At 40.9% G+C, this 12,383-nt stretch overlaps 1 protein-coding gene across 5 annotated transcripts in view; it reads right to left on the minus strand.

Moving 5' to 3' along the window:
* macrod2 (mono-ADP ribosylhydrolase 2) overlaps positions 1-12,383 on the minus strand; it is a 597,474-nt gene that overhangs the window by 11,565 nt on the left and 573,526 nt on the right. For 2 of the 5 annotated variants that reach the window (XM_027165903.2, XM_027165902.2), the window contains 4 exons: positions 10,619-10,717; positions 10,109-10,183; positions 4,458-4,526; positions 2,981-3,064 (listed from right to left, as the gene is read on the minus strand). In XM_027165903.2, the coding sequence (XP_027021704.1) occupies positions 2,981-3,064; positions 4,458-4,526; positions 10,109-10,183; positions 10,619-10,717 (327 nt within the window). The remainder of the gene's footprint in view (positions 1-2,980; positions 3,065-4,457; positions 4,527-10,108; positions 10,184-10,618; positions 10,718-12,383) is intronic. The other 3 variants (XM_027165906.2, XM_027165904.2, XM_047812438.1) reach the window with 2 other exon arrangements.

Here is a 12,383-nt window from a genome sequence, read left to right on the forward strand (position 1 = left end):
GAGGTTACTGTGGTGTGTAAAGCGAGTTACCCCTCCCACTTCTGCTAGTTTTACTGAGATGTCTTGTCCCGTGCAAATTGGCCAATTAACATTACAGACGTCCTGAGGTAAAATTGCATTACTCCACGTCCCCACGTAAAACTAATCCCGTCCGAATAGGGCTTTAAAGACGCATTATGGGGTGAAACCCTCTCCCCTCCTCTAAGCGCTGTATTATTACACCTACAGTGCTGTATTATATATGTTAGTTTGCCTAGAACAGTTGCATATTTGGAAACAAGGCTGTGGACCATGTTTGTGTCCATGTGTTGGTCTTCCAAAAAGTGTTGCTACAAAGTGAGGCAAACAATCATCTAGAATAAAAAAAAACAAAGACATGATTTTCCAAGGTTGGAGTGGAAGAATTCGAGTTTCATGCAAAGAGCACAAATAGGTGTGAATGTGAATGCTGTTATAGTTCCTTGTAGGTGTCCTGGTCTCAGGCACTGCTGCTGTTGTGTTATAAAGGAGTAAACAAGTGACTGTATGAATTAAGAATTCAGAGCTAGAATAAAAACAGTGCCTCATATCCTTTTTAACTTGATAAGCTGTTTTTCTTCTGTTCTCGTGTCCACAAAAGTCAGAAATAGCCCAAGATGATGTGGAAGCCCAAAAAAAATTAAGCCTCTTTGCCGTTTATGAACATCCTTAGTTCATCTAGGAATCTATAAGTGTATGTAGTTAATCTTCAAACTATCAGAACTGTGTGTTGTCCTTTCATGAACTGCACATTTCATGCTCTTTGACTTGTAGCTCATCTAGCCACAACAAAGAAAAGAAAACAGAAACACACCATGGACAGAAGATGCACGTGATCAAACCAGTGACATGTGACTGGCACCTCAGAGGATCCCTTTCTGACCCGACTCTCAGGGTTAATCGAAAAGTCCTCCTTTAAAACGAGCACAAGACGCAATGCTTTGAGGCATTCACAAAAAACCCCATCATCCGTGTATTGAACAAAGCTGCTCAATATCTCACCGGGCAATGAAGAGGTGGTTATAACATTTCACTCGAGGCACAGTATCTAGGAAGGATCAGCATGGTTTTTGTGCCAAGGAGAAATATAGGTTTAATGAGAGACTCCTTCGAGAGTGCGTGATGAAGAAAAAGCAGAGATACTGTATTGATGTTTTACTCATCAGAGCCTAGTGGACCATGAGACTTAAAATCGAAGTTAACCTTCGTGTTAATACCAACTGTCACATCCTTGTTGTACCGCGGGTTCTGTCCTTCTAAACCCCAATGACAACCTTTCTATATAGACGACAAATGGACGTGAGTACAGTACCCCGGGTCAGACGATCTAAGTCCACTACTCAGATCTAACACAACCATGACAATTTATATTACGGACAATTTATCCACTTTATGCAATTTTTACCTAATAACAGCCTTGGCGGACTCACTACAATAATCTAAGGGGTTTTTTTACACCTGGTCACTTCATGTGCTTTCTGTGATCAGATAGCTATCCGATGGTAAAAAGACCAGGTCTAAATGCCCTCAGAAACGGTTTCGAGACGGATATAAATCCGATCGTTAAAACCCCTTCAGGAGGTGGTCTGGGACGCATTTCAGATGAAACTGGACTGGTGTAAATGCATGTGGTTGTTCAAGCGTAAGTGCTATACTCCTCCCAAACGGAAGTACGTCACTCGCAGGTGACTCGCGAGTCGTGCATCGCGCCAGAAACATATATGTTTTCCCACCAGCGCTGGCTCCGATCTTTCACCCAGGTCTCGTTCGGTCTTAAAATGCACTGCTGCTGCCAGCGAAAATGCAGCAAACAGTAAATGCTGTTTTTTGTAGCAACCACATACACCAAAGCGTGTTCCATTTCAATTACCCCGGAAATGAGGTAAAATATATTTGCATTTTGGGCGGGAGTAGAAAGATCGGATCGATATCCGATCAGAGACAACACATGAAGTCACCAGGTGTAAAAAGGCCCTAAGGGTAATAATAAATAGATTAAGAAAATGTATTATTATTTAACAAAGGTAAGGAAAGCAGATCCGCTTCGAGACATTCACAAAGAAAGAAAGCACTTTAACAGTCAGTAAGGTTCATTCGTAACGTGACGAACAGCATTTATTTTGTCTTGTTACCTTAAAAAAAGTTGGTGAGGAAACAACTGTTGCTAAAGCTGCTATAAAGTAAGCGACAAGAGAAACGAAGACGTTTTGTGGATGGTCCACGACGTTAAACGTGACTGGAAATGAACGAACGTGCACTTGTTCATTAATAAAAAAATTGCTGATGTTATTGGAAAATAAGCAACTGCTGTAGCTGTGTGTCATGTTCGACCACATCACATTGTTGATTACGTTCATGTAACAGTTCGCCTTTATTCCTTTCACTGCATACTTGAGGTATTATTTGCTTGAATTCTCACGTTTTGGTCAATGAGACATTCTGATACCAAAGTCAGATGAAGCTTTCTTAAAAAACTACAAAAACCTCCCCTGTTTTTGAGTAATGTATTCTCCTCATAACAAGCGAGGAAGTCCAAGTGAATAAATCCTGCCTTGGTTTTAGTTAATAGCTGAAGGATAAACAGCTCTTGTTAGTGGAGTCTTGTGTATGTCTACTATATGCATTGATGTGACTGAGTGTTTCACCTCTTATAAAAACGTACGTTCCCAGAGCTCCCTGCATTTATGTGAAACACTTCCAGACGACCTTTAAGAAACAGCAAGGCCTGCGGAGTTAATGAAGTGCTAAATGTGAAGAACAAACCCTTATTTTCATGTGTAAATATTCGAGGGTTGTAGGAACTTGAGTGCTTATAGCACCAATGAATGAATGATTAGAGAGAGGCATTGTGGGAAGTACTTGAATGTCTAGGAGTTTTTTTTTACCCTCACCAACACCCACTCTCTTTCTCATTGCAGTGAGATGATAAAGCTCTGGACAATCGAAGCCAATTAAAACTTACTGAGCTGAGAAGCAATTGGGGTCGGAGGCGGGTCATAAATACCGCAGATGCCCGGTTCTTCGGTGAAAAAAGTGACCCTCTTGTCTGTTGTAGGTATTTTGTCACCAGAGAAGAAAGAGAGACAGGAGAGAGAAAGAGAAGGGGGTAAAAAGCAGCAGAGGCAGCAGCAGACTGCTGGGACATTTACCCAACATTACAAGATGTGCATGTTAGAGTCGGCTTTGTAAGCAGAGCTTTTTCAAAGGGCTTTTGGCCGCCCTGAAAGATCTTTCTCTTCAACAAGGGTGGAGAGGACATTGTTAGGAAAACATGAGGCCTTTAAAGTGGGGTGAAAAGAGAACAAGAGGCCAGCTGCTTTAGGGGTAACACTGAGTGCATTAAGATCAGAGAGCGATTGTGGGACAGTTTGCCTAAAGAGCAGTTGTTAATCAGCGAGAAGCTCCGATGCATCGAATCTGAAATGCTTAACATAATTAAAAGCCTATTTGTTTGACCTGTGAGTATACATCATGATAACATGGGTATACACACTATACTACACACACATCATAATATGTAATTATATTAATGACTAGTTTAAATGAAATAGTCTTTGATGCGATAGGTATATTTCTGAAACGACGATTAAGCTGCGTCGTGTTTCATTCTCGGGCCCCACGTACCGTGAAAATGCACAATTTGGACGTAAAAGCATGAGAGCGAGAAGATTAAAGACAGAGCTTTAAATAGAAAGGAAAAAGTCCTAAAGAGAGAAATGCAAGCAAAATAATGGTGCAAAAAAAGAGGTTGAGCTTTGGTGTGACCTACATATCTGTTAAACTGAGCTGTCACAGGTAGCTAGGCCTTCTATCAACACTGCCTGAATTATTTAGCATAGTGAAAAGCCACTAGCTATGTAAGCGCATAGGCTGTCTGTGAGATTGGGGGCTTATACGTGTTAAAAAAAAACCAAAAAACAGGAGAAATGCAAATTTGTTAAGTGGGGGAACGTTGGTACTTACGGTCAGAGTTTAGGAAGCAAGAAGAAATGTCAAGGGGAGAAATTCATGTGCTAAGAGCAAGCAAACTGTCAGAAAAGCGATACACTTGGGGTCTTGCTAGTCGGGTAAACCCAAACGTCTTTTGTTTAATTACCCGCATATACTCCACTCTTAGCTCGACTAGACATAAAAGGCAATGTGTGTTTTAAGAGGTGAGCGTTATGTGTTACTATGACAGTTTAAATGCACAGTGAAAGTGCGTGTGCTTGAATCTTGGCCTGTTTACCTCCACACTAATCTCTATACAGTACCATAGCGGTACAAGAGCAGGAAGATGCACCTTTTTATAATGTTTCTCACAGTGAACCTAGATTATTAAATAAAACTGAAAGGAAATAAATATATAGGAAGCATTTTTGGGATGTCACAGTTTGGGAAAACTTTCATATAAACAGAATAATAGACGCCGACCTGTATTTGTATGGAGAGATGCTTACCCTCTACCTCCATGGTCTCCACTAATCCTTGGCTGTCTGTGTCCTTGCTGTTCATGCTTGTTACGTGGTCTTGGGAAAGAAAATGACAAGAAAAAAAAAAAAGAGACACATTGGTGTAAGATCAGGGCTTCAAAGCGCATCCATATGTCTTAAATAGCATGTAAAATGCTAACAAATGAATAAAAAGGTGAAGTGTGTGCTTTCTTTAATTAAGATGGCTTATTTTAAAAAGGTCTCTGCAGTCTGAACATGCAGCAGGCACCATTAGGTTGTGGGTGTATAATACAGTGTGTATAGGGCTGAGAAACAAAACCAAGACAAAGGATTATGTTAATCAAGCCTGACAAAACCCAGCTCTTTGCATAATCAGACACAAATCACATGCCTTACAAATCACTCTTTTCCTTTGTTTGCATGCACTGACATGTATTCTCCTGATGTATTCCTCCCATCTTTCCACCGAATCTCAACCTAAGAGGCAGCAGGATTGACGCGGGTGCCGATCAAAAGCGGATCTTCAAAGAGACACAGGTAAGAGGCTTCTCTTCCCCATGTTAGCTTTGATGCTAACCGGACCGCTGGGACACGGGAGAGCAGAAACAACCAGAGATTTGGGGTTTATGGTTCCCTGTCTATCAGCAGCAGGATGTGTTTATATTATGTTCATATTTAGCCTTTTAAGCTAGACTTTATTATAATTCTTTTCTCCATCAATCCATAAAAAATAAACTTTATTTATTTATTTATTTATTTATTTATTTATTTATTTATTTATTTATTTATTTATTTATTTATTTATTTGCCATGTTTTTTATAGGGATCACAGAAGGAACGGTTGGAGAAGGTTTGCCATGATGACAAACATGAGAGAAACATGAGTGAAACATGAGAGAGTAAGAGAGAGAGAGAGAGAGAGAGAGAGAGAGAGAGAGAGAGAGAGAGAGATAGTTATAGAGAGTGGTGGGAGGGAGGGGGGGAGAAGGAGAGAGAGAGAGAGAGAGCAAAAGAGAGAGAAAGATGGATAGAGAGAGAGAAGTGGAGATAGTACATAGATAGATATCATCTGGATAGACATATAGAGTTTTAGTTCTCTATATAGATAGATAAGATAGATCGAATCTATTCATCTTCTCTCTCTCTCTCTCTCCTTTCTCCTCTCTCCTCTCTTCTTCCCTTTTTCTCTCTCTCTCCCTCTCTCTCTCTCTCTCTCCCCTCTCTCCTCTCTCTCTCTCCTCTCTTCTCTCTACTCTCTATTCTCTATCTCTTCTCTCCCTCTTCTCTCTCTCTCCTCTCTTCTCTTTCTCTCTCTCCTCTCCCTCTTTCTCTCTCTCTCTCTCTCTCTCTCTCTCTCTTCTCTCGCTCTCTCTCTCTCTTCCTCTCTCTTTCTCTGAGAGAGAGGAGGTAGAGAGAGAGAGACACACAAAGAGATAGAGAGAGAGAGAGAGAGCAGGTCCTGCAGACCAGGGCCTCTGTCCACTGAGCCAAAATGCATTGGGAGCTAATTACTGTGCTACCAGAGATTCTGAGAGACTTAAACAAAGATCCCACGTAAAGGTAAAAACACAACAGAAGTTTCTCTACACTTAAATGTCTGTACTGCTGATTTCCATCAGCTCCCAAAGCATTTGGAATGAAGCAACAGTTCATTAAAAGAAATCTATGGACCTTTCTCTAATGAACGAGGTAAATACTTCAATAGTGCAATGGACTATTGAATTATAGATGGATGAGAATATAGCAGATAAAAGAGAAAGGTAAACAAGATTAGAAATGGATCCGTCTCCATCTCTACAGCGATGTACTAAGAAATATTCTTGACAGATACCTCACAGTATTATGCAGATTACAACGTCTACACTTCCTGTTGATTACGTGAATCTCGTGAGGACAAACTGGATCACTTGAAATAAGCGGTTTCTTCGCTTCTCATAGGCTTGTCATGACTTTTGCTTTATCCCTAACTGAATTATCTTCCTTCTACACTACGTTACAGAAATCTCCATTTTTAAAAGGAGGTATAGAGAAGAATTTCTTTTAATTCATTGTCGTTCAGCTTCTTCATAAAGAAATGGAGGGAACACAAGACGTCCTTCGAGGACACAAGAGAAAAGAGCTTGCAAATATTTCAAGGCCTCGATCGTTGAATCTGTAGTTTAGTACGGGTAGGAATCCCTTGCGATGAAGCCAAAACATGATATATATTCAAGAGAATAAAAGAATTTTCTTCTTCTTCTTCTTCTGTACATCTTTTTTTCTAATTAAATAGGTTTTGCCACTTCAGTTCACTTCAAGTCAAAAACAAACAAAGAGTACTCCATGATTTTTAGTCGTAAAGAACAACAGTATAAATACTAGAATGTATATTTCCTGAAGAAATGTGAATGGTGCTTGCACGTGGCAGGTTCCCCTCATCATGCTGAGTGTTTTGATATATGACATATCCATGTTGTGTTAACTTTTTGATTTCACTTATTTTGGGGGGCGGGGCTACACTTGACGTCACGTGAATACCCGGTGGGGTGCCAATACTTTTGGACAAAAGTTGCTACTGAAATAAAACTTTGTCTGGAGTAAGGTCCTAAAGGAGTTTGGTGTAAATCGCTCGGAAACCTGTCGAGTTATAAACCTCCAAAATTTATAATGGAAGTCTAGGGGGGAAAAAAAGCCACTTTGAGCTTCCGTACCGGGAATTTCGGAAGTCCGATCGCTTAGAAAAGTCATAGCACACCTCTCCTCAATAAGCCGGTGAATTTGACACCTCATTCATGGGTCTAGGACAAAAGCTGCGGGACAAGTTACGCTCCGAAGTTTTGTCTGGCACAATAACAAGAATGTTGCTTTGCAAGCACCATTAATTAGCATCTAAAGAGCAATGAATGAAGGCAGAAAACTTAATGTACCATCAACAGGTTTGTATACCTTATGAACATTTCCTTCTCATACGCTTGGTCACGATGGTCAACCCTCGAAAAAGGATCTGTAAGCAAAATCCAAACCCTCGCAGACCCTCCACACACTTCTACAGGGCTGTATAATATACATTGTGATCGTTATAGCTTACATCCTTTTCATCGCTCTTCACCGCTCTAAGACGCAGAGATGAATTTGTAGAGCATCGCACCGAAGATGGAAAAATCTGACCTTCGGTGAGTGCTGTGCTCAGACCTTACTGTGTGCCTGCACTCATCTCATTGTAGATCTCATTTTACGCCAGTTATCTGAAAGCCGGTTTCATGACCTCTCTCCATGCACAGAAACTTGAAGCAATACTGTAGTAATAATAACTAACGATCTCAAAGATGGCCACTATAAAATCTACATTAGAGAAATCAGAAGTTAATATTACAGACACTCCGGATGCCTCCAGATTTAGAGGTCATATCAATTTCTTTAATTCACTGGACCACTGATATTAATTTACCAGTTTGCCTAAAAATGCAATAAGAACATAAACTCATAAGGAAAATATATATATATGTATATATACTAAATATCAATAATAATTGTACCTATAAGGATTAGGAGCTGTATTTTCCAAGCGATTTATAATTCCCAATTATAAATTTAGTCCCAGTTTGTTGTTATAATAACATCCGCTCTTCTGGGAAAGCTTTCCCAAACATTTAACAAGGAACAATTTGAGTTCTTTGTAATGTTACAGCGTACAAAATCACTGTAGACAAACACAGACACAGTGCAAACACAGACATCGCAGCCAGTGACAACAGAGAAGGCAGAGAAATGAAGAAAAATGAATGAATAGAATAAGTCCAAGCAGCATCTTTGTTTCTAAGGCATATGGACAGCACAGTGTGTGTGTGTGTGTGTGTGTGTGTGTGTGTGTGTGTGTGTGTGGCTGGCCTGCTTCCGCTCCTGACTGTTCAAGGTTTCCTCCCACGCATACTTACTGTAGCTAGACTTTAACACCCTATACCTCTTCTCTCTCTCTCTCTCTCTCTCTCTCTCTCTCTCTCTCTCTCTCTCTCACACACACACACACACACACACACAGACACACACACACACACACACACACACACACACACACACACACACGCACCCTCATACCCACACACCACTCAGTCCTGTCCATCACAGCCTGAACCTGGTTAAAAGATTCCCACATTCAAATAACCCATAATTAAGATTCATCCAAGCTCCGCGTCTGCACAGCACCTGCGTCCCATGTAAATGCTATGAAATCTCTGAAATCTGTGATAAAAAAAAAAGCTAAATATAATACAGCCCCGGTGCATCTAATTTATCCCCCTAACCCACTTCCTACAAACAGTGTGAGAGATAAAGAGTGATAGACAGAGAGAGAGAGAGAGAGGGTGGTGGGGTGGTGTAATGTATGATCAGGGCCTGGATGCACTTTATTCAACTCAGTGCGAAGGCCAAGCTCATTTAAAGCCACTGAGGCTGTGGGGCCATTACTTTAAATCTTCACCTGTCTGAGATAGACGGGACTCCGTTTCCAATTCCGCAGCTCTTTCTTTTCTTGGCCATTGCGAAGCTGGATTTATTTACATGTGACTTTGCTATAAAAGAGCTTCGCTTTAATTTGTGTGCTGCAGAGTCATAGTGTGGAGTCTGCAGGATGTGTGTGAAGCACAAGTGTTAGCTGGATATAACTGGTCGGTGGACTGGTTGGAGAAATCCCACACAAACCGCTGCGTTACAACCACGTCACCTACTGTATAATAAACCTTACAAAAATTAGGGGCAAAAAGTGTACGTATAACTGACCACATCTCTACAAAAGCTCTTCAGTGTAATGTAGGACCGTCTCTTTTCCCAAGTATAACAAGTGTCTCTTTTGCATTTTTTTGTTTTGCGGTGTCAATGATTTTATTATTAATGGAGTAATGAAGTAATTTCGTAGCCTGCAGAAGCAGATGAATAAATACAAGCTATGAGCAGGAAAGTGGTGACCGATCAGATGGTCATTAGTTCAAACCCAAACATTCCTTATTGTATCTTGTGATAGCTGGGGAACGTTTTTTTTTTTGGAAGTATTTGCGACACCAACAACTCTTGTTAATGATTATCTCTTACTGTTCAAAACTTTATAGAATTCATGCAGTTTCATCAACATGGCCATCATGCTTGCAATCTAACCAAGGTTTTTTTTTGTTGTGTGACAAAAGAGTGTCAGCCAGAATCAGAGGAAAAGGTGTAGAAGACAGTAGTGAGAGCAGCTCTGCTGTATGGGTTAGAGACTGTAGCGGTGAGGAAAAGACACGAGGCAGAGATGGAGGTAGCAGAGATGAGGATGATGAGGTTCTCTTTAGGTGTGACGAGGACAGACAGGATTAGGAACGAGCACATCAGAGGTTGGCTGTTTTGGGGACGAGGTCAGAGAGACTAGATTGAGATGGTTTGGACATGTACAGAGGAGGGAGACGGTTATATTGGTAGAAGGATGTTGGATATGGAGCTGCAGGTAAGAGGTCAAGAGGAAGGACAAAGAGGAGATATGTGGATGTGTTAAATGAGGACATGAAGGTAACCGGTGCGAGAGAAGAGGAAGGCGAGGATAGAGTTAGGTGGAGCCGAAAGTAGAAGAAGAAGAGACATCAGTGAGCAAAAATCATTGGTCTCGAAGAACAAATTAACCTTATAGATCTTAAAAAAAAATGGAACCGTACCTTCGTCATCTTGTCGTTTTGTATCAGCAGGAGCACTCTCAGTCTTTTCTCCAGCACTCTTCTCTTTCTCAACCCCTTGAGAAGTAGAAAAGTAGAATTAACAAACTGAAGGATTTGATAAATCCTCCTCACCCCATTCTAATTCAGTCCTCAAACTGTTTTGATCCATAATTCAAACAGCCCAACAGTCTCTGCCTATTTTATTAGTCCTTTTAAACCCAGCCGCTCTAAACCGCACGGCCAGCAGGCAGCCAGATTACAGTTATCGTTTTTAATAATGGAGTCTAGAGACAAATTTGAAGGCAACTTATGAATAGCAGAGAGATATCTGTGACTCGGTTTGAATGATTTATCAGAAACAAGGCGAGGAGCGTGGCCATGCTTTCATACACACGGCCATATATGGTATAGCGGTGTGACAAAGCAGACATTGTCCGTTTAAATCTGCTCTATGTACAGTATTTTGATAGAAAGTTTGATGCCTGTGTGTGAAATAAACTGAGAAAGTACCAGCACTGGCAAGGTCTTGCTCCGAATCGCACTTCTTTTCCTCATGCTTCTCTTTCTCTTGCTTGGGTTGGCTCTCACCTGCTGACTTCTCGTCCACCACTTTAACACACACACACACACACACACACAGAATAACATGGCGACGTTTAAAATCGGTACTTAGAATCCATGATTTTTCAGTAAAAACCTCACATCCTTCGCTGTTGCTTCTTGCTTGTTTATTATGCATTCGAATTGAATCTGCAAAGCTGCTTTGTGTGGATCAGCTGCTTTTGAGCCACGCTTAGGCAGATCAGGGAGAAAACAAAACAAAACACACACACACTCATTTTTTTTTCCTCACACTCTTAACCATGCTCTTTGCTCGACACAGTCGTTACAGAGCCAACCGGAAGTTTTACCGATCAGCGAACGAGTATAAAATGGCTAAATATTTTCATGCTTGGAATATTTTTTTTCCCCTTGGTGTGAGGCGCTCTTGCGAGACCGGTCAGCATGACTTAAAGCTCTGATTTGTCACAATCTGCTACCCCCAGCTAGATTGTCAAGTGTGTGTACGCGCGAGTGAGTGTGTGTGTGTGTATCCACCATAGCATGAGCTTTTAAGTTTTTGTCATTCAGTGGAAACTCGGTGTGTCTCGTGATGCTCTGGTGAACAGGTATTGACACGGCCAACCAGCCCAGGGTTGCCTTTGCTCTGAGAAATCTGTTTTCTGCTCTGTCTGAGTGTGGACATCATTAAATACTAGCAATAATGCTTCAGTATAGTAACGCAGCCAATATTATTTTTTCTTCTTCTTACTCTCAGGTCTAAATGACACGGACAAGATCGCACAATATAGTAGTTTGGGGAAAAAAAACCATGTAATTCTTTGGGAAATTGAATGAAGCCGGTGCAGAACTGATTCATTCTGTTCCACTCTTATGGGTGATTCTGACCCTTATAGAATGGAGTAAATAATATGGGATGATGCACCCTTATGTCAAGCTGTGCATCTAGTGTGACTCAACAGCCGGCTAGAGACGTTCTTTTTATAATTCGGGAACAATTCCTTTTCTTAGGCCTCTGAACTGACGCAATCTCTTGGGGAGGAAACGAGAGCCCACACAAGAGAGTTGCTACAGGATAGGAAAGGAATAACGTGCTAACTAGCAAACAGACTGGATTGCTAACAAATGTTGTTTACTGTGAACGCCGAGCGTGTCCGAGTTACCGGCTAATTTCTGCCAACATGGCAACGTGGCCTATGACGATTCGGAATTTTTTTCTCTTGCTGAAGAAAGAAAGAAAATGTTATTATATTATCACTAGACATCAGAGCACATGCTAGTGGCCAAGCTTCTTCTTGTCTGTAATACACTGCCAAGCTGCCACTGTTGGGCCCTTGAGCGTGGCCCCTTGCTCTCATTGCTCCAGTGGTGCAGTATCATGGCTGAACCTGTGCTCTGACCCCAACCTCGAAAGTTGGGATATGTGAAGACATTTTTTTACTGTGTTGTAAAGTTCTTCTTCTTCTTCTTCTTCTTCTTCTTCTTCTTCTTCTTCTTCTTCTTCCTCTTCTTCTTCTTCTTCTTCTTCATTGCTTTATCTTCCGTTACAGCATTTTACTATATATAAATAATGCAAATCAATTCTGTATTCTAGCTACTATCTATTTTTTTTCTAATATCTGGCTTAAATGAAGATGTTTATCCAAGAGGATCTGGACAAAATTGTCCTGAATTCTTTATACTTAATACATATATTCATTCATTCATTTTTTAC

The sequence above is a fragment of the Tachysurus fulvidraco genome, chromosome 4, assembly GCF_022655615.1.
Source record: "Tachysurus fulvidraco isolate hzauxx_2018 chromosome 4, HZAU_PFXX_2.0, whole genome shotgun sequence".
Lineage (NCBI taxonomy): Eukaryota > Metazoa > Chordata > Actinopteri > Siluriformes > Bagridae > Tachysurus > Tachysurus fulvidraco.